This window comes from Colobus angolensis, unplaced genomic scaffold (genome assembly GCF_000951035.1).
Source record: "Colobus angolensis palliatus isolate OR3802 unplaced genomic scaffold, Cang.pa_1.0 Scaffold220, whole genome shotgun sequence".
Classification (NCBI taxonomy): domain Eukaryota; kingdom Metazoa; phylum Chordata; class Mammalia; order Primates; family Cercopithecidae; genus Colobus; species Colobus angolensis.
In genome coordinates this window covers 3,081,569-3,104,039 of record NW_012115378.1, presented here as the reverse complement: position 1 = coordinate 3,104,039, position 22,471 = coordinate 3,081,569, and the positions used below count along the sequence as shown (strand labels likewise).

The 22,471-nt window shown below is 38.6% G+C and overlaps 1 protein-coding gene across 10 annotated transcripts in view; it reads left to right on the top strand.

Moving 5' to 3' along the window:
- The window catches only part of DTNA (dystrobrevin, alpha), a 401,960-nt gene that overhangs the window by 276,711 nt on the left and 102,778 nt on the right, over positions 1-22,471 (top strand). For all 10 annotated transcript variants that reach the window (XM_011943697.1, XM_011943695.1, XM_011943698.1 and 7 more), the window contains one exon: positions 18,238-18,451. In XM_011943697.1, coding sequence (XP_011799087.1) covers positions 18,238-18,451 — 214 coding nt within the window. The remainder of the gene's footprint in view (positions 1-18,237; positions 18,452-22,471) is intronic.

The window sequence follows — 22,471 nt, the reverse complement described above, 5'->3', positions numbered from 1 at the left end:
ATTTGCCACACAGCCATAAAAAACTAGACACAGTAAAGCGTGGACCTGCACTCCAGTGACATCTGTGAGAAAGACGACTGCTCAGATGTGTAAGAGCCACTGGGACATATACTTTGTATAAAACTCGAAGCAGGACTGAGACTGGATACCCTGTAGGTTTAGAAGGGGAGTGGACACTTTGTTTCACACAGCTGATGAGGTTCAGCACTGTTTACCGAAAGCTTTTCCCATATCAAGTTCCAAGTCCCTTATCACCGTAGAGGGAGAAAAAGGAACCAAAGGCAGGATCTGGACAAGGAGCAGGATAAGAAAGGTGGGAGAGAGAAGTCAAAAATCAACCATTCTGAGTAACAACACCCCCAAAACATCCTCCAAACATGGAGAAGCTGCACAGGGAAATAACACATGAGCATTTTCTTTTTGAGACAGTCTCACTCTGTCACCCAGATTGGAGTGCATTGGAGCGATCTCAGCTCACTGCAACCTCCACCTCCCAGGTTCAAGCGATTCACCTGCATCAGCCTCCTGAGTAGCTGAGACTACAGGCACGTGCCACTGCGCCCTACTAATCTTCTGTATTTTTATTAGAGACAGGGTTTCTCCAAGTTAGCCAGGATGGTCTCAATCTCCTGACCTCATGATCCTCCTGCCTCAGCCTCCCAAAGTGCTGGGATTACAGGCATGAGTCACTGTGCCTGGCCCTAATGAATATTTTCTACCGCAAAATGAAGTCAATCTCCATGGGACATCTAAACCCGAATTAGGTCTTGTCACCTCTCTGCTCAGATTCCTGCAGTGGCTCCCCACTTCCCTCATGGTAAAAGCATAGTCCTGAAAATGGCCCAGTTAGCTCCACAGGTTCAAGTCATTTTTCTGTTCTGCCCTCATCTCCTCCCCGTCTCCTATCTGGTTACTCTGCTCCATCCACCGTTGGCCTCCTTACTTCACTGGAAACATACCAGGCATGTGCCCACATAGGGCCTTAGCACTCGCTGTTCCCTTTACCTGGAACTCTCTTCCTGTAGAGAACTCAGTGGTGGACCTCCTCATCTTTCTCAAGTCTTTGCTCACTTGTCATCTTCTCAGTGAGCTCTCTACCTTGGCAACACCATGTAACACTCCAGTTCCCCTATCCGTCTTGTCCTACTGCTTGTGTTTTTCCTAAAGTATTTATTACATTCTAATAGATGCTATGCTATGTAATTTACTTAGTTGTTATGTTTATTACACCTTCCCAACTTGAGTATAGGCTTCTTAAGGGCAAAGAGCAATGTATGTCTTATGTACTGACATATCCCCCATACCTAGAACATTATAAGTGTTCAAAAAATACTTACGGAATAAGTAAATTAACCTTTTGGGACTACTGGGGAGAAGCTCTTGAACAAGAAAATGATGTCAAAGAAAGTGTATGGTTCAGTACCTATTAATTTTAAATGAATAAATTACCACTGGTGGTCTACCTAGTGTGTTGGCATTAAGTTGTATTTCAGAAATGAAAAATATTTATACATCTCTTCTAGTTTTACCCCAATGCTCAGTATTAGTCCATTTTCACACAGTATTAGTTCGTTTTCACACTGCTATAAAGAACTTCCCTGAGACTGGGTAATTTAGAAAGGAAAGAGGTTTAATTGACTCACAGTTCCACATGGCTGGGGAGGCCTCAGGAAACTTACAGCCATGGCAGAAGGTGAAGGGAAAGCAAGGACCTTCTTCACAAGACAGCAGGAAAGAGAAGACAGCAAGAGAAAAACCACCAAACACTTATAAAACCATCAGCTCTCGTGAAAACTCACTCACTATTATGAGAACAGCGTGGGGGAAACTGCCCCCATGATCCAGTCGCCTCCCTCCCTTGGCACGTAGGTATTACAGATCCCTCCCTCCGCATATGGGAATTACAATTCAAGATGAGACTTGAGTGGGGACACAGAACCAAACCACATCAACCCCTGAATCTGTTTTCCTCTTAAATGATCTGAACTTTGACTTTTCTTGCCATAAGGCTTCTAAAACACTTACCCCTCACCATTGTGTTAGTGAGGGAACCACAGCAGCTTTAAGAAGCCTAGCTATTGAACCTATGACTAGAAGGCCATGTGACAAAACCCCTCACAGAGAAAGCCCTGTGGATTTGTGAGGTTTCACAGGGGCAGAAGGGTCTTGCAGCAGATTTAGGTTTTCTTTTCCTAAGTTATTTGGGAGACTTCAGAATCGACTGGAACTTAAGAGGACCATTCTAAAGTTTGATACATAGAAGCTCCTACAGGAGATGAGGAGGGATGCTTACATTAAGCCTTAAAAATACAAATATAAAAAAAAAAAACCCAAGGCAATTTACCATCCAAACAGCAACAGCTAATGTATTCAGGCAAAAGACTTTTAAAAAGACAATTGCATTTTTTATTACATTAAGTGCAATGTAGAGTGGCATCGATTGTCTCCACTCTTTTTATAGCATATTTTATCTTTTTCTAGTTAAATGTATTCAATGCTTTTTAAAAAGGTTGTTAAAATGTATGTAACATTTTAACCATTTTAGTGTACAGTTCAGTGGCATTGAATACATTCACAATGTTCAAGCATCATCACTATCAATTTCCAAAATTTTTTCATCATCCCAAACAAAAATTCTGTACTCATTAATTTTTTTAATATCCTGGAAATGTTGTCTCAGCCATTGTTTTCAGTGATGGCCGCCAAATAGACTAACCTCTGGGGTATAGACTAAAATGGCTGAAAGTCAAGCACATGGTTAAGTGACCTTCATAGTACCCCTAAAAAATGTTTGTGAAAATAAAATTACTTTACAAAACAATCCTATTTGTCAATGACTTGTAACATAAAAGCTATATTCTATAGGAAAAGGTTTTTTTTGTTTGTGTTGTGTGTGTGTGTGTGTGTGTGTGTGTTTGAGACGGAGTCTTGCTCTGTTGCCTAGGCAGGAGTGCAGTAGCATGATCTCAGCTCACTGCAAGCACCGCCTCCCGGGTTCATGCCATTCTCTTGCCTCAACCTCCCAAGTAGCTGGGACTACAGGTGCCCACCACCATGCCTGGCTAATTTTTTTTTTTTTTTTTTTTGTATTTTCATAGAGACGGGGTTTCACCATGTTAGCGGGAAAGTATTTTTAAAAATCGTTCTGCAACTATGTGTGGATCACCTTCCATGTGCCAGGTGCTCTGTAGACAGAACAGTAAACAAAACAGAAAAAACATTCATGTTGCTTGCATTCTAGCAAACAACAATTTCAGATAGGACCAAGTAATCTGAGGAAAACAAGACAGGATGATAAGAATTGGTTTGTGTCTTATCACTGTTTACATCCTCCACAGTGTCTAGCACACAGAATGCATTTGACCCATATGTGCAGATGGGCTCATAAAATGTCTATTGAGTAATGACTCTATGCGTGACACTTACTGAATACCTTGAGGGACATGGAGATTATTCAAATTTGGAGTGTCACTTCAAGCTGCTTGTAAATGATCATAAGAAACCTGATATGCACATTCTAGAGGTAGCTATCTGATAACTTACTTAGCTTTTTCCTTGGCCTAAACCCAGTTTTTATTTAATTTTTCTTTCCCTTACTCTAATTTCCCAGGCCCTTTCCAAAATCTTTGCTCAGCATGGTCTGTACAACGTACTTTAGCATCTTCAAAATGTTCAGCAGTAGCAAGAAATCTAAAAGCCTGAATTGTCCAATAAAGGATTTTCCCTTTCTTCCCTTTTCAAAGCTCCCTCCCCCAATAATAACAACAATAGTCTATCCTCAGGAACAGTTAGAAGTGTGTCAATCAGATAATGTTGGTTCTTGGCACTATCTTTGCATTTAAAAGGGAAAAAATTTAACTGGGGTAGCATAAGAAGAAAAGTGCAATGAGATTTTTCCATTAGTTTAAATTATTCTAGATAGTAATATTCCTTAGTATACAAATTTAGTAATAGAATAACCTCAAGTTTACAATCTAACAAATGTGTTCTATTTATTATAATGCTTCTGATTTTGTAGATCGGTAGTATCAAACAGTGGATAGTGGATCTACTATCAAATAGTAATTCCACTCTCATACTTTGCTGCATAAACTGATATCTGCCCTATCAATCTCATGAGCCAAATGTCATTTTCTGAAGGAAAAAGGGGTTACTTATAATTATGGTAGTTACAAAATCAAGTATATCTATAACATATTTAAATAAATTGTCTGTAGCTATTTTTAACCATTGATGGTGTTGGGCTAGGACTTCTGCTTTATCTCCTTGTCTATCAGAAATTATAAAGTTCTATTTGTTCCAGGTGAGGAGAGCATAGTACAAGATATATTAAGTGGCTTCCCTTGGGTAAATACCAGAGAAAATCATGTAATTACAGAGCCTTCTAACTTCCCAATATTATCCAAGTGTATAGTAGACAGTTGGTGTCCTACAATGTCGGTCAAGCCTTGTCACCGAAAAACATTGGAACACTGAGAAAAGCATGTGGACCAGCAAACCTGCTGTAAAACTGATAGTAATGGCACCATTCCTAAGCAGCTTACTTTCTCAGAAAAATAATCAATCTTTTTGATATAATCAAATATGATGCATTTTGTCTTTCAATTTAAACAGTGCTAAATAAAAACAGTGATATTATATTGCTGTGAAAAACAAACTGAGAAAAATTTATATAACTAAACAAGAATCAGAATCTGCTTCAAACATGGTCATTATCATCATTTTCTTCTCATTTATTGTTCTGGGAGGATTCAACCAGGAATAGACAAGAGACTTTATTAGGACCAGTGTTTAGTCTGTTTCCCCAGGAAGCAGACCTCCGTACAAAGCTTGCATGGAAGTAGCTCACTGGGATAGTGAACACAGAACAAACTGAAACTAGGAAGGGAGGAAAGCTGATAGACAGTGCAGGAATTTCCAAGAAACCTTGTCCAGTGCACTCCAGAACTGCCCATTCAGGAGACAAAAGGAGGGAGGGAGTTCTAATCTCACTGCTCTGTCCTGCATTGGTCAATGGTTACCTACAGGAGTTAATGTCCTCATGCTTCTAGGTTGCATATGTGTGAGTGGTAGCTAGGTTCCAGGTGTTTGTACTGAGACATCAGAGGTATGCAGAAAGGGCCTGAGGCCAGCCATTGTCCGGTTGCAGCTGCATCAACCTGGTTGAAATCTATGTGGTATCAGTCACATGTGCAGGGGCAGGAGAAAGAGGCAGGGCCAAGAGGATTTCGAAAGGTACACGAGAGGAATCTGAAATATCACCCACTTGATTTTCATTATTAAAGGTTCTTCATCAGTATTTTTCATTGGATTTTTTAAAAAATTTGTTTTAATTGAAAAAGAGTAGTATACATTAATATGTATGGAGTACAATATGATGTTATGATAAGGTAGACGTGTAATTATTAAAACAGGCTAATTGACATATACATCTACCTTACATACTTATCATTTCTTTGTGATTAGAGCATTTAAAATCTAATCTTTTAGCAATTTTGAAATATACATTATTAACTTTAGTCACCATGCTGTGCAATAGATCACTAAAACTTATCCCATTGGCTTTTAAAGTTTTTTTTAACAAAAGATACACTCGTCATATTCTTTATACTATATTGATTTATGGATGACCTCACTCAAGGTAACTAATGACCCATACTGCTGATTAACCACCTAGAGATCTCTTCATCCCAAATTCTAGTCCTATTTCCCAAGCAATTTTCTGTGCACTAGGGAGCTGGGCCACAGCTATTTTCTGAATGAATTAATTAATAAATAAAATAGATTTTCTGTTATTTATTTGTATTTATTCTCATTGTACAGAGAATTGTATAGATATAGATATATGTACAGAATGAATGCAGAAAAAGTAATACAGTTGCTGCTTACTCACTTTTTTCAATGGCCAGGTGTACTTTGTCTATTTGAGTTTATGTTGGCCAGGTGGGCACGTAATTCAGGGTCAGTGAGTTCAAAAGTTCTAAAGGACAAGTAGGAGACGATTCCTCATGGCTGCTAGCCCTATTGATGCTCTTTCAGAATGTGGCCTCTGGCTTCTAGGATTCTGGCCACAGCTCAAGTTACTACATAAGAAATAAGAAAGGTTCTGTGGAAAACTATGTCCAGCAAAGCCTTGTGGAGCTTTCTTAGAACACTGAGGTAAAGGGAAAGCTTCTAAGGATTATGTATAATGCCGGGCATCCAGTAGGTGCCCTACTCTATTCCATTCACTAAGCATTATTGAGAACCCAGTTTGAACAAGGTATTATGCAAAGAGTTGAGAGGAATGCAAAGATGAACAAGACATAGCCCATGCCCTCAAGATGCTAGCATGTAGTACTGTGGTTTTTAAGTTTACCCCCACGTATCTTTTGGAGAAACTGATGAAAGCCGTGGACCTATGTTTCAAAACATACATGACCCTAAGCATAAAATTTAGCTCATAATTTTATATTTAGCTCATGATTTTATATGAATTGGAATTTATAATTCCAATTATGGAATGATATAAAAAATTCAGGAAAAAACTTGTCTATTAATAACTATGGAAAATGTGTAGTGTCATAAATGGTCCAATAGATATGTGAAGGGCCCTGGGAGCAACAAAAGGGAGAAAGTAATCCTACCTGAGGGTATCAGAATGAGCATCCTCAGGGACATGGCATGTGTGTACTACCTTAAGGGATGGTGATTGTAGGGAATACCTGGTGGAGGGAGCAGGCTGAGTAAAGGCACATACAAGAAAGCCAAGGGAATGTTCTGGAATTTAAGAAATCCAGTGTGGCTAGAGCATAGGACTGTTGCAAGAAGCTGGAGAATAGTGGAAGATGGAACTACAGACTAGTAAACTGAGGTCCAAACACTGATTTTCATGCTTACCCTGTTGGGTTTTACTCGGTAGGCAATGGAGAATGGCATGACCAGAGCAGAACCTTATAATATTTCTTAGGATAGATAGAAAGAGACAGAAAGTGGAGGTGAGTAGGAGGCTTGCTGCTAAGTAGAAGGCTTTTACAAGCCTGGATTAGGGCACTGGAATATAGGGAATGGTAAGACCACATTAAAGATGTGAGGTCTAAAAGCCCTTTATAAAATGACTATCCCCAGGAGAAATAAGAGATAAGATTTTCTTACTTCTAAAGTGATTAATATTCTGAATAAAGTTAAACACTGGCAATAAGAAATTAGTTATCATTCAGATTTGTCTTTTCATTTACCTTCTCTTATTATTTTTATAATCCTTGGTATAATACTTTGAAAATAATGGGCTTAATAAATGCTTGTTCAATTGAATGTTTTTAGATTTAATTTATAGTATGACAGTTATTGAGTCAACAATTTTTATACCTCATTTTGAATAATGATACTGGTCTACAGACACAATTTAAGGAATACTGAATGCCTTTTCCGAATAGGCAATGGATGTACTACCAGAGCCTGTGAAGATTGGCATGATATTCAATTTGATTTCACACCAAAAATATGTTGTAGACCTTTTCATGAAGGTTTATTACATCACCTTAACCAGGAAATTAAAGTGAAACCAAAATGTTATCTCTGTAAGATATGATGCTTCTCTCTAAGGATCCTTAGCAAAGAGAACTGCCTTGGAGATAAAAGCATGCTTTCAGAGCCAGAAAGACATTGAGTTTGGAAGCATAAAAACGCTTGGTGAGCTACTCAGCTGCTGTTTGGGTTCACATTTTATAAAGGTATAGCTCATGCTCACTAATGGAAAACAAATCTGAAGACTGTGCCTTTAGTAACATTTTCTTTCTGATTTCAATGTTTGGTTAATGTGGGTGATGGCTAATGGCATTCAGTGTAATCACATCAAAATATATCTATTGATCCTGGCAAAGCATACCATTTAACTGAGTCCTTCTTCCCCAAAAGATTTTTAAATACTATTTTCTCATGATAAGAGGCCTGAATAAGGGCATAAAAATAAATTATTTATTTTAGAACTCTTAACAACTAGGTAATTTGCACCTGGCTTTCTTGGCCACAATGCTCCCAGGAAATTCCTCTGAATCAAAGGAGCATCAGTTTTCTGTTCTTCCTGTCTCTTGTCTAACTCCATTCTTTAAGTTGTGCTCCCTAGCAGTGGTTCTCAAACTTTATTGTCTAACAAAATCGCCTAAGGAGCTGATTATACCTAGAGATGCCCTGGCCACACTCAAGACCTATGGAATCAGACTCGATAGTTTGAGACCCACTCTTGGCTCTAAAGCACAGCCCTGGTTTCCACCACCATACTTCTTAGCTTCAGATGGGGCTCTGAATTAGCTCACATAGTAGTCTGAAAATGAAATTAAACATTTAACTTTATGAGATTCAAATCTTTAATAAAATATAAAAACAAAGATATTCACTCATTGAAAAATTAAGAGCATTATATACTGGGCAATAGAAACGAATAGTTATAGACCCTGCTTTCCTCTAAGCCCCAACACAAATTTCTCTGGCTCGATCAAGTCAATAGAAAATCTAAATTCACCATCATCGTTCTTTGCTCTGTGCCGTTGTTCACTGAATCCACTTCTTCTTGGAGTATCCTTTCCTCCTTATCTCCATCTATGCACTTTCTGCTGTGTTTTAGGAGTCAACTTGAGCCTTACCTCCTCTTGCAAATCTTTACATAGTTTCCAGCCCACAGTAGCATTCCTATATTTTGAGCTCCTGTAGCACTTTTCTTTTTAATCTGCACTATGGATGTGGGCTTTGGATAACAGAGTGTCTTGTGGTGATCTTCAGTTAGGTCATCTGAGTGTGTCTCTCCCCATGAGACTTACAATGTTTTTTATAGTCAGGCTCTCATATTTTGTTAAATCATCAATAACATCAATCACAATGCATTGTAGAGCCTTAAAAATGCTGGTTGGATTTAATTTCTTTGAAACTATTATGAAATCTAGCTGCTTGTTCCATTTCCCAGCTCTGTGTGTAAATGCATATGGCAGTCTTTCTCCATATGTTACAGCCTGCATGTGTGATTGATGCATGGCAACTAGTGATACACTGAAATATTCTTTTTTTTTTTTTTCTTTTTTTTTGAGACGGAATCTTGCTCTGTTGCCCAGGCTCTGGTGCAGTGGCGTGATCTAGACTCACGGCAAGCTCTGCCTCCCGGGTTCACACCATTCTCCTGCCTCAGCCTCCCGAGTAGCTGGGACTATAGGCGCCCGCCACCACGCCGGCTAATTTTTGTATTTTTAGTAGAGACGAAGTTTCACTGTGTTAGCCAGGATGGTCTTGATCTCCTGACCTCGTGATCCACCCTCCTTGGCCTCCCAAAGTGCTGGGATTACAGGCGTGAGCCATCGCTCCCGGCCCCTGAAATATTTAATTTGAAATTGTACTGAACTAGTAATCACTGTGATACAGTCTCTCATGGATTTATAACATCATTTCATTCGTTAAAGGGAAAACAAACTTCCAAGTTATAGAAGAAAGTTCATATTAAGGGACAAATATCTTTATAACTGACAGAGTGAGGCAAAGAATTGAAAGAATTTTTGTGGGTGGAAAATGTTTATAATTCTATCTGAATATGACAGTAAATTTTAATGCCTCTCTGTTTGCTCCTAAAAATAAGAATAATGCCTAAAATTTATATAGTACTTTATATTTTACTGTTTTCCTGTGTACCATATTCATTGTTCCTCAGAACACTATCAGAAAGGATGTTATTATTCCCATTGTACAAATGAAGAAACACATGAATCCCAGTCTATCTCTCAGTTCCTGTTTCTCTATAAGAGAAAAAAATAATGTGTATATATAAATGTCAAATCCCATTGTATACCTTTGAATATGTACAATTTTTATAGGCCAATTGAACATTTTGAAATCTAAAAGGAGAGAAAATAGATTATTATTCCATGCTCAATGTACTTTAATATCTCTATCTCCTCCCTCTCCAACACACATATAAGTTCTGTGTGATCAGGGTCCTGCCTGCCTTGTACACTCCAATTCTAGAAGCCAGAACAGCACTGCAACACAGTAAGGACTGAATAAATACTTATTGTATGAGAGAAGTTCTAAGACTAAGATGGAAGGCTATAAAATGCGCCAGTGAGCAGCTTAGGATAGTGAGTCTGAGGAATCTAGTGTCACTCCTGACATTCTCAAGGGGCTGAGTTCCTCTCCCCACCTCTTCACACCCCAGTTCTGTGAAGCCTGGCCCACATGTGAGCTCCTTAAAAGCATTTTTACTTAAAGTCTACTTGGTGCTTAGAATACTGAATGAAACTTTGCATTTGAGAGTTGTCGTAGGAACAAGACAATGCTTATATGCGTGTTCATCTGTTCGTTCGAAGGACGTCGGAACTTTGTTGGATAGCTAAAAGAATGAATCTCCATAATTAACTTTTCTACAAGCTAGCAAACGTATTTTAAGAATCTGCTATATGAAAGGCCACAAATTGGCACTTCAAACCCGCTGTGTAAACTAATCAGAAATATTACCTCAACTTTGTTATTGTACTCTGAAGAGTGTAGTTGCAATGGAAAATTCATGCTGGGAATATTGCAGTGAAGGTCAGGAAATTTATATCTAGGGAGGGGAGAACTGGCTGCATTTTCAGGAGAAACAATTTATCCTTGTTGCTATGGGGATTCCTGCATATACCTGCATATCTCAAAGAGGGGAAAACAAGTCATAACAGAAACCTCAGACACCAGTGCCCTCACTTTAAGCACTGAAGGCAGGGTAGAGACTGAGGGAGCATGTGCATGGATGCACACACACACACACACGCACAAACACAACACTGTCTACACGCAAGAGGATATATGTATTCCCAATAACAGATCAACAGATTATATCCAATTTCCAGCATAACTACAATTTCCTTTTCTCCTAACTAAAGCATATCATAATGCAATGAGTGACCTTCTTATGGATGTAAGCCTCAAACCCCTCTAAAATAATATGTATATACTTAATTATACAAATCACTCTTAAACTGCATAAATTAATTGATGGTCATCAGCTTCTTGCAATACACCTCACAACCTGTGAAGACATATCAGGCTGTCTTGATGCCAAAGGACTGAGAACTACTGACTTCAAGAAGTGCTTCTTATACTTAAATGTGAATACAAACTGCCTAGATATGTTGCTAAAATGCCGATTATGATTCTCTAGGTCTGTGTGGGAGCCTAAGATGCAGCGTTTCTAAATAGCCTGTGCTTTGTTACTACAAATGTGATGTTGGACCAGCAGTATCACCAGGAATCCATTTTACAACCTTGTAGGTGATTCCATTCTGCGGCCACAGTTGAGAATCACTATTCCATAATGACTAAAGCTAAGTCACTGTAAGATAATTGTCTACTGACCTTTCTCTCAGCTGCAAGCTCTTTGAAAACCTTCTAAAAGTTTATAATCAGTGGTTGTCAGAATCACCCAGAGAGTTTTGTCAAAACCCTTTTCCACTCTCTTATATTTTGGAATCAGGAGGTGGTAGAGTCTGGGTTTGAGAATTTTGAGATCACCAAATGCTTTAGAAAAAGAATATCATGCTTAGATTCAGAGACTTGGACCCAGCCTCAGGGGTTCAAGAAAGGCTGGCCCTGGACTAAATCATAAAATAGACCAAATCTTGAAGTTGTCTTTTTGATATTTTTCTCCCCCATATTTTATCCAACTTATATGATTCTACTATTTCTGATAAAATTTATGACATCAGCCATCTCTATCTAGGTATAACTAGGCTTGTCATTTTAGCACTTTTCCCAGGGACGCTTGGATTTAAGTCATCTCTGTGAATGAAGGACTTCATCTCTCCTTAAAATGGCACAAGATGTCAGAAAACACATTAAAAAAATCTCTTGAGATCGACAAACTCTCCTTTACCCATCTGCAACTCTCCCCCCAAATACCCAAACCTTGCCCTTTTCTACCTGAGATTGCCTGGATTTATAGAAAACCATTGAAGCTTTGTCTGTTTCCATTTATGTATGTAAAGACAGACTCTTAGGTCTTAATAATTACTGCCTGAAATCAACACTAATGTCGTTACTTTTAAGATTCCACAAAGAACTAAATATTAGATTAAGAATGCATTTTGTCTATTCTCGATGTGGTTATTGTTAACTAAGGAATTTCATTATGTAAAATGTTGCCTTTCCTATGTATTAATATAAAATATAGGCAATTGTATAGATGAGGGAATTCCTCCTATTTCCTGTGCCTACTAACAGGTGCTCTATTACGGACGACTGAAGTTTGATAGCTATTTAGTAAAATATGAATAGTGCCATCTAGTGGTTCATAATCATTATTGCACAACCTAAATATCTAAAATGATTTAAGGAGCACGACAGTAAGCAACATATTTATACAACTGTCAGACTTTTAAAACAGACTTCTTAATAACTTCCTAATGAATCTCAACTTAGCATTTCTCAGTGTCCTTATTTAAATAAACAAAAGGCCTATGATACCTAAATTTCTCTATAACTAATGTATACTGAATGCTTATTATACGATGCTTATTATAAGCACTATGTGAAGTGCTTTATGTGAAGTATCTCATTTGATCCCCCAAAACAACCATGTAGTGGAGAAAATAGTATTGTCCTCATTTTACAGGTGAGGAAACTGAAACCTAAGGAAGTTAAGTGACTTGCCCAAGGTCATAGGGACAGTCAGTAGGGGAACTCAGCCACTGCCCCGGTTCCTGCACCTTCTGCACTATGATTACACCTCCCAAGGTAGTCGCCAATGAAATAAAGTTTCCATGAAACCTTTATGAAAGACAGCCTCTTCACCAGGTTTCTAATGACCCGATATGGTAAAATCAACTTAAACTCCGCTAACTCAAAATTTATGATAACTAAACTGAATTAAGTGTCTGCTTTTGCGGCTGCAATGCACTTTGTGATTCTTTTACTTCACCCACATAATACGTCATCAAGATTATGGGTTGATTTAACTTATTGAAATTGGGATACTTGGCTAAAATGTAGTTTTGGACTCACAGATCTTATAAATAAATAATAGAATAGTATGGCATTCGATCAGAGTGTATTTAGTTATTTTAACACAAATAGCTCATTTCTTGAGCGCTTATTATGTGAATACATGTTCTCTTTTAATCTCACTATAACTGCCTCTGGATGGCATTTGTTTCCTCATTTATAAAAAAGGAATAATGCAATGTATAAACAAAATATTATTACATTTTATTTTTATTAATAAAATTTGCCCAGTTTTGCAGTTATTTCTGGAGCCAGGAATGAAACCTTAATCTTTATGGCTGCAAAATCTGAATTCTTTCCACTATGCCACCGCTGGAAAATATGGGTACAGTGTGCATGACTACAGCATTTTCTGCATAGTACCACCTTGTATACAAAAATACTGCCATCCCTTATGGGAACTAAAACAATAAGCTCCAACTACTTCCCACTGTGTGCCTCTCCATCTCCACTCCTTTCTTACCTTAAAGTCAGAAATGACATTTTTAAGCTGCATTCCTTATCGTGTCGCTGTCCTACTTAAAACCCATGTCTTCATACTCCGCATAAAGAGCCACATCCTTATCACAGTTATGGTGCTCCTGCAACCTGATCTTGTTCTCCTGGCCCCATCATGACCATATCATAATCCCATTTTATACCTAGCATACTATATGTCACAGTATGTCACCATTTCTGATCATCTGTTTGTGTGATTATGTGAGTCATGTCTGTATTTCCCCCCAGACTGTTAGCTCCCAGAGGCAGGAACCACATCTGCATTGTTTGTATTGAGTCCTCACAGTCTACCATAGTGTTTGCACATAATAATGAAAACTAGTTTTACTTAAATCATTTTCTAATTATCTATTCTCACAGTTTGCCAGAATTATTTTATTTTTAATGAAATATTTTTCTTTTACGTTTCCTTATATTAGGACCTTGAATATGTAAGCATGTAAATGCAGCATATTTATGTTTAATAACTTTCATATGATTTCTAGTATTTGTTCATAATAATAAACAGTTATTATCTCCTACATGACATGCCCTATTCCAAGTTTTTACAGGCATTATTTTATTCAGTTCTCATAGTAATCATCTGAAAATAGATGGTATTTTCAGCTCCACTTTTCTAACATGAAGATTCAGAGAAGTAAAGTAATTAGACTGACGGGATACCTAGGATTCAAACCAGTGTCTCTATGATTCTTCATGACTATGCCTTATTGCTTTTTAGAAAGCAAATGCATCCTTAGAAAACCCTGTTTCACTGCTGAGTCATTTCTTTGTCATTCTGTCATTTAGTCAAAAGACATTTACCAAGTTCCTATGTGTAAGGATGTGTAAGGCAGTGTGAGGGGCACTAGGGGTGTGGACAGTTATCACAATAGACACAGTCTCATCCTGTGCCACATGCAACACAGAACAGGAAACAGACAACCTGTTGGTCCACACAGGAGTGCCCACTACATGCTGTGATGGGGAAGGACAGAGCTCTAAGGTGGTACATGTGAAGGGTATAAAACCTGGAGACAGGTTTCTGATCCAGCCTAGAAAGATATCCTTGAGGAAGTGATGTTGACACCAAGGTAGAGCAGATGAGATGTAGATGACAATACACAGGGGCTAGATGAAAAAAGAAAAGAAAGAAAAAAAAAAACTGCAATCCTTGTTTAGATTTCAAATTAATGGGAAGTCATTAAAGGACTTTAAGCAGCATACAATTTTTTTTTTTTTTTTTTTTTTTTTTTTTTGATAGAGTCTCGCTCTGTCACCCGGGCTGGAGTGCAGTGGCACAATCTTGGCTCACTGCAAGTTCCGCCTCCCGAGTTCTCGCCATTCTCCAAGCAGCATACGATTTTAAGCAGCATACAAGTGACATGTCAAATTACAGTTTAGAAATCACACTCTGGCTGCAGTGAGTAGAAAGGGAGTACAGAAAGAATGAAGAAAGAACTGACTCAACCAACCAGTAAGCATGATAGCATTGGGTAATGAAATTGGGTGGCGGCAATAAAGGCTCATGGAAATGGCAGGATTACAGTGATGTTTAGGAGATATACAGTCCATAGGACTTGGTCATTGATAGAAGCCGGAAATTAAATCTCCCTGAAGGGAGAATAGGGAGCGGGAGGATGGTGGCATTCACCAAGGAAGGGAATCCCAGGGCCGGCAAGGGGAGAGATGAGTACAGGCTGCTCACGCTGAGGCTGAAGTACCTAAAGAACCCTTATGTGGGCATGCATATGTGGGCAACTTTATGTAGGCCACTCCTGTGGTCACTCCCATGGGCCTGGATAATTCCACACCTGGGAATTCTAAAAGGGTTTCCTGTTCCTTACAATGGCTCATCGAGAGAAACAAGCATCCAGATTCCCTCCCTCTGCCAATAGCCATTTAGCTTTCTTAACATCTACGCATCTCCCTCCCATGCTCAAGTTCCCAGTCCATGCTCCTCTCCCCAGATGCCTGTTCCACATGATCCACAACCAGGAACTGGGTGAGAATGGGTCACAGGGACCAAGCAGGACGACAGGCTGGATGTCATCAGCACTGCTGTCTTTGCATCCTGCACCCAGACACATCCTGATGACTAGATTCAGAAAATTCACAGATCAAATCTATAGGGAGTAATTAGAGGAATCCCAGCTCTTTCCCACTAGAATTTTAATTAATTAATTAATTAATTTTGTTTATGAATGCCATTTCCCTGGGAGTGTTTTGCTTGCTAGATTGAAGAGTTGGATAAATAACACCAAGAAATACAAATAATTTCCTTGTTGATTAATTCTTGATACACAGAGAAGGTTGCAAATTTGAACTCACTTAAATCTGAATTTTTCCAAAACTAATAAATATTTAAGTATTTTAGTTGGTATGTGATTTGTACTTATCTGCTCCAAATCAGAGATATATTGCAATATATTTTTCTTTTGACATGACTCACATTATTCACTTGTTCATCTATAATACATTGTCTGCTAGGTACCAGGAACTACCACGTTTTACTCTATGCATTTTTCCCTTTTAGGAATGCCAGCCCCATTTTATAGATGAAGGAAGTGAGACTCTAAGTCTTAGAGGCTAAGAGGTCATGCACTTGTCATAGAAGAACCAGATTTGCAACCTAGGTCTTTGGACTCCAAGTCCAGTGCTCCTTGAGCGCAGGTATCTTCCCCTTCATAACATAAAACATTATTTTGAGTAATTGTTAAAAGTAACAGCAAAAATACAAGTAAAGGACACAGTAACCGTTCTATGTAACCTGTTTTTTTTTTTTTTTTGCTTTTAGTTCAGGTATTTGCATAATACACTCATCTCTTAGATCTCAATATGCACACAAAGTTAGTTATGAGAGCCACACTTCAGGGTTTTTTTTCATCATGCCTATTTTAAAATCAGAATGTCTGCACAGATTGCTGTCTCTCTTAGGGTCCTGTGATTAGAGATCCTGCAATTAAACTTAGCCTGGGAAAAGGATCTGACTTCAAAAGACTGTTGGCTAGTTGGCCCATTTGTTATTATAATGGAAGAAATTGGTGATAAGCTTCTCTTATACCAAAAGTCAGAAACCATAGATCTGTTCTGAAAAGCAAACGTAAAGAGAAAAGCCAAGAAAACAGTCACATAGCTCAATTCATAGTAGAAGCTGATGCTAGTTTTGCTTATTAGGTATAGAGCCAGGAGTGAGCAATGAGGTAGAAGACAGAAAATAGGGAGCTGTTAGTGAAAAAGTATATATACAGTCCATATTTCTCAAGAACGGAAACTAATTGTTATATTTCATTGAGAATAGACAAAATATTTATTTGCAAATACAAAAGCATAATGAAAAGTCAACCTTAAATGGTGAAGATGTGGATAAACTGGAACTCTTGTATACTGCTGATGGGAATGTAAGATGGTTCAACTACTTTTGGAAAATACCTTCGAACTCTCTTTAAAAATTAAACATACACCTACTGTGAAACCCAGACTTTTCATTTCTAAGTATTTACTTAAATTTTTAATGATTTTAATATTTTAAATCCCCCATTATCTAAGAGAAATGGAAGCCATGTATCTATACAAAGACTTGCACATGATTGTTCATAGCAACTTTATTCATAAAGAAAAACTGAAAAATGACCCAAATGTTTGTCAACAAGTGAGTTGATAACCAAATTTTGATATATCCATGTAACGGAATACTACTTAGCAATAAAAAGAGGAAACTATTGATACTTTCAGCAATACATGTATTCATACAGCAATACATGTATGAATTTCAAAATAGTTAACACTAAGTAAAAAAATCCAGCCCCCAAAAAAGCGTGTTTACTACATAATGACAGTTATTAAGAATTGAAATTTGCAACAGAAAGCAAATCAGTGGTTGCCTGGAACAGGGAATGAGGATAGATTACAGAGGAGCATGAGAAAACTTTTGAGGGTGAGGACATGTTCTTTATCTTGGTCGTGGTCGTAGTTTCTGTGATCTCATAACAAGACCTCAGGTCAAATAGGGAAGAAAATAGAAACCGTTTTCTGGACTACCCTAGTGAAAGTAACCGTGACTTAAATCAGTTGGTAATAATGTAGCCAAGAAACTTCTTGTTCTTGACTAGCCTAGTTCAGTGATCTGTGACTTAGTTCTGCTGCTGCTGCAGTGTGTACATAACTTTTCCTTTTTACCTTGTCTTCCTGCCTGCCTTAACTTTCTTTTTTTTTCTTATTTCCAAAAGCATACTACTAAAAAACACATAAATAAATGAAAACATTTTAAATACTCAAATGTAATTTGGACATCCTTTCAAACACTAGAATTTAAGTGTTGGTCTTTTCTTTGTGAGGAGGCAGGGTGTGCAATGGAGAAATAACTTTTAAACCGATAGACTTGGATCTGAATGCCAGTTTTGCCATTGACTCCAATTCTACCTTTGCATTTGTCAGTTCAGTTTCCAGATCCTCAGTTCTCTTACTTGTAACATAGGGATTCTCTTACTTGTAACATAGGGATAACAGCTGTATTTCAAGGGTGACTGTGAAGATTGGAAATAGCTATCTATTGTGATGGTCAGTAAATCATTTGCTTGCTATTATATAATGCACATCAAGTCTTAGAGATAATGCACAGCCTATGTTCATTTACTTATGTTGACCCCCTACAACAGCTGCACACATGTGAGATACCTGGAAAAAAACAGGACAGAGGGACAAGTAAACTAATGTATTTGCCTTCCATTACCTTGGGCTGATGTGTTAACTCTGCTTTAATTGTAGTGCACCTGGTGGACATATGGAATGTCATAGAAGCACTGCGGGAAAATGCTCTGAACAACCTGGACCCAAACATTGAACTCAATGTGTCCCGCTTAGAGGCTGTGCTCTCCACCATTTTTTACCAGCTCAACAAACGGATGCCAACTACTCACCAAATCCATGTGGAGCAGTCCATCAGCCTCCTCCTTAACTTCCTGCTTGCAGCGTTTGATCCGTAAGCACCCTCTGAATGTCTGTTCCTCTCTCCATATTTGGCTTCCACTTCCTCTCTTACTTGGTCTTTTTCCCAAATAATTTTCTCTCTCTTTTTTTTAACTCTCTTTTTTCTTACAGTGGATGCTTATGTCAGTAAAGCCTCCATGTGTTGAATATACATTTTAAATGCTGTGAAAAAGACTAGAGAGTAAAATGGTGCCAGAGGAACTTGAGGACAGTTGTATTTTATGTACTGACCTTTAGTTAACTCATCCCGTGCTTCCTGGAAGCTGTGGATGCTGGAGAGGATTGCCTGTGGAGCGATTTAATGAAGCGTGAAGTGGGAGGATATTTTTAACTCTCTTCTTTGCAAATTGTTTCAGACAATGTTTCTGAGGTGTCCTAACAAGGCCGTACAGCAAACAAGAAAGAAATTGAAAAAGGTTTCTTAACTATCCCAGTCAAAGTAACTATAACTTGCGTTAAATGAACTGGTCAATTTAAGTGTTTCAATCATAAAATAATGGGATGCTGTCCACAGACCACAACTGAAGCTCAGCTTCATTTTTGTGTAATTTGCCCTTTTAGAATCAGAGAATTTCAGGGCTGCCTGAGATCTTAAAGACTGTTCGTCCAAATATCTCATTTTACAGATGAAGGAATTGAAGCACAAAGAAATTGTCACTTGTTTGGTGTCTCGCAGCATGTTAGTGGCCGAGTGGGGACTTAGGTGTTCAACACAAGTTTCTTTACCAAGGTATATGTGGATTACCCTGAATTACGTTCTCAGCCTACAATTTCAAGAGGGCTTTTTGCCAGTAGCCTCCAACCTGGACTTAGTACCACCCCGTCCACTTCCACTGCTTGTTTTGAATATTAAAAAGGAAAATTGCTAACCTGACCTTTCAGCAATCACATTTTAAGATTCTCAGAAGGTGTTACTTAGTCTCATTTTCTGGCCAATGCTTGGAAGTATTTATCCCCGCAGTGGAGATGTTCCAGCCAGGCTCATGTTATTTTGCAATTCACAAAAGCTACCAGCTGTCACTTTGCAACTTAGAGTGTTAACAGAATCGTTCCTGCTCAGTTTTTCCAGTGTGCATTATTGTGTTTGTGATGTTTATATTTTGAGAAATTCCTCAGTTAAAATCAGCAGTTTTACAACTAGCATTCCAGGTTGGTAGATTCTTTGCTTTGGCGGTGCACACTTCAGAAAGAGATGTACTGCTCTGGCTTAATCACTATGGTAACTGGATGGTGGGGCAGGTAAAGAGGACTGTGGTTCCACATGACAGGCAGCAGAAGCAGCAGAATGGAACCTGGCCATGGCATTTCTATAATGGCATTTCTAACCTGGCCCTGTGACAAGAGTGTGACAGCTTTCAGATTTGCCCCTAAAGATGTCAGGGGACTTATTTGTTAGAAATGTAACAATGGAAACTGCAAAAAGAGAAATATAACATCTCACTAAATCCTGGAGTATTGCTAGAGAACTCATAAAGAATCAAAGCCAAAGAATCATTTGCACCCACTCCACAAATATAGACTAGAAACCAGACTAACAATAAGGAAGGGGGTATTTTGTGAAATATATAGGATTCACACTAATATAGTTAGATTTTTCACTTTTGCTCAGAAATACTGGTTAGATCACTTCTAAATACAGATCTACGAATGGTCTCTAAATAGCTGCTGAAAATATAGCTGAATCATTTCAAGACTGATGAAAAGCTAAGTTTGACATCTATCCCAAGGTAAGGAACAATTCACAAAAAAAGTTCAGAAGAAATGTTTATGTGGTGCCTATTCTTCTTACAGATAGGAAGCCTCCTGATGTATACCTTCAATAATCTCATTGTAGTGATTTATAAACTCATCCACATAGACAAATTTCACCGCAAAGATTTATAAACATATCCATGTAGAGATCCTGCTCTGCAGACACTTCTGCGTTTGCCTCTTTAGCGTAGCAAGTGAGCATAGGCAGTTCTACTGACACTCAAATTTTCCATCTGATGGCATGGAATTTTGGATGTGAGATGTAAGCCATCAGGAAGTACAGCTAACTGGATATGTAACTTAGAAGTGAATATAAGAAGATAAACCTAAGAATAAAATAAATGTTCAAATTCTATTTCTTATAATAGTGAACTCCTATTTACCCAAATGAGACCCAGCGTGGAAATCTGATGCCACTTCCTACCACCTGTCCCACGCCAGAGTCCAAGTGTTTAAGGGAACCGTCTGTATTTTGGCAGGCGTGAATGATCCTGATACTAGTAAAAGAAAGATGTGCTGTTGCTATTACAGAATCACTGAGACATTTAAGGGATTTTCTCCCATTTGCCATATTTTAAATTGACATATAAATAAACAGGGAAAAAATCCAAAATAAAAATTAGAGATGCCTTAAGAAACTAGACTCTGAAGAAATAATACTAAAGATAAATAAATAAAAAGGAAAGGCAGTATAGTGATTTAAACTCATGAAGAGTAAGAACTTGGATTCAAAGAAACCTGGCCATTTTGGGGGGAAGTGGGTGGTGCCTTAAGATTCTGTAGACTCCCCGGCAGTTGAACTCTGTGAAGAAAGTGGTAACCTGAGATGAGAATTGATGCCTCCTTTACTGGGATGTACTTCTGAGAATCAGACTTACCTTCCCACAGCCATAGCTCCCCAAGTATAGCATTCCCTCTCCCACCAAAAATAAATAAATCTGGATCTAAATTTTCATACCAGGATGCTCACTGCAGACTGCAATCAGTTTCCTGGTTACAAGGTTTCTCTCTGCTCATCGGCAAGTCAGCCTCTCAGAAGATGTAACTACATCTGTAGATGATTTGTACAATGTTGGGGGTGGGCAGTGAACCCCAGTGTTTTATGCTCATTCTTGCCATTCTGTCCCTGAAGACACAGTTCCTTGAGTCAGAAGATTTTTGTTCTTTGTGACATTCCTTTTAAAAATGGCTGTATTCCTAGGTGGGGGTCACCCAGAGAGCAGTTACCAACCAAGTTCTAAGCAAATCTCTCCACGGCCAGATGTTATTTTTTTAAGGTGTCTAGGGGAATGGATGAGTGTGCCTGAGAAGGATGGGCAAAGGGATATCAGAAATAAGACCAGGGGCTGAGAGGGAAGAACATATGTGAAGGAGCAGCCAGAGTTTGAGCCAGTCTCTTCCTCTTGTCCCTTTCCTCCAATCACCCCAGGAACTGGCCTCCCACCTCCCCTTCTTTGCTGCCAGGAGCCTTCTACTCCTCCATCTCCTCCCGAATCCCCCCAGCAAACTGGCAGCAGCTTCTTCTGTCACTTCTTGTCCATATTCTGTTGAGGAGTGGGAAATCTCTTTGAAGACTTCAAAGGAACTTTAACATTGTTCTTATTATTTTGTAGGAAATAGAGAGTAACTCAAAAGAAAGTTAGAAGATGAAAATAATTCTTAAAGGTCTATAATGTGCAGCCTTTTTGAGAGGTGCAGTCACAAACTCTGAGGCTCTGTGGAGCCCTTCACCTGCCATGGCCAAGTTGATCACCTTTCCACAGGTCCGCCTCTCCTTGCACCTGATTCTCTGTTGTCTTACAGTGCATGTCTGACTGTTTATATGACTGCCTCCCACAGACTTCTTTAGGAAAGGACCATATTTTATTCTTCTTCTAATGAACAGCACCTGAGACCACAGCCAACACAAGAATGAATCAATGAATGAAAATCCAAGGTTGATCTTTCTTAGTTCTTGTCATACTAATTTATTTTAACTAATTTTTTTTTTTTTTTGAGACCGAGTCTCACTCTGCCACCCAGGCTGGAGTGCAGTGGCAAAATCTCGGCTCACTGCAGCCTGCACCTCCCGGGTTCGAGCAATTCTTGTGCCTCTGCCTCCCAAGTAGCTGGGACTACAAGCATGCACTACCACACCTAGCTAGTAATTGTGTTTTCAGTAGAGACAGGGATTCACCATATTGCCCAGGCTGCTCTCGAACTCCTGGGCTCAAGTGATCCACCTGCCTCGGCCTCCCAAAGTGCTGGGATTTACAGGTGT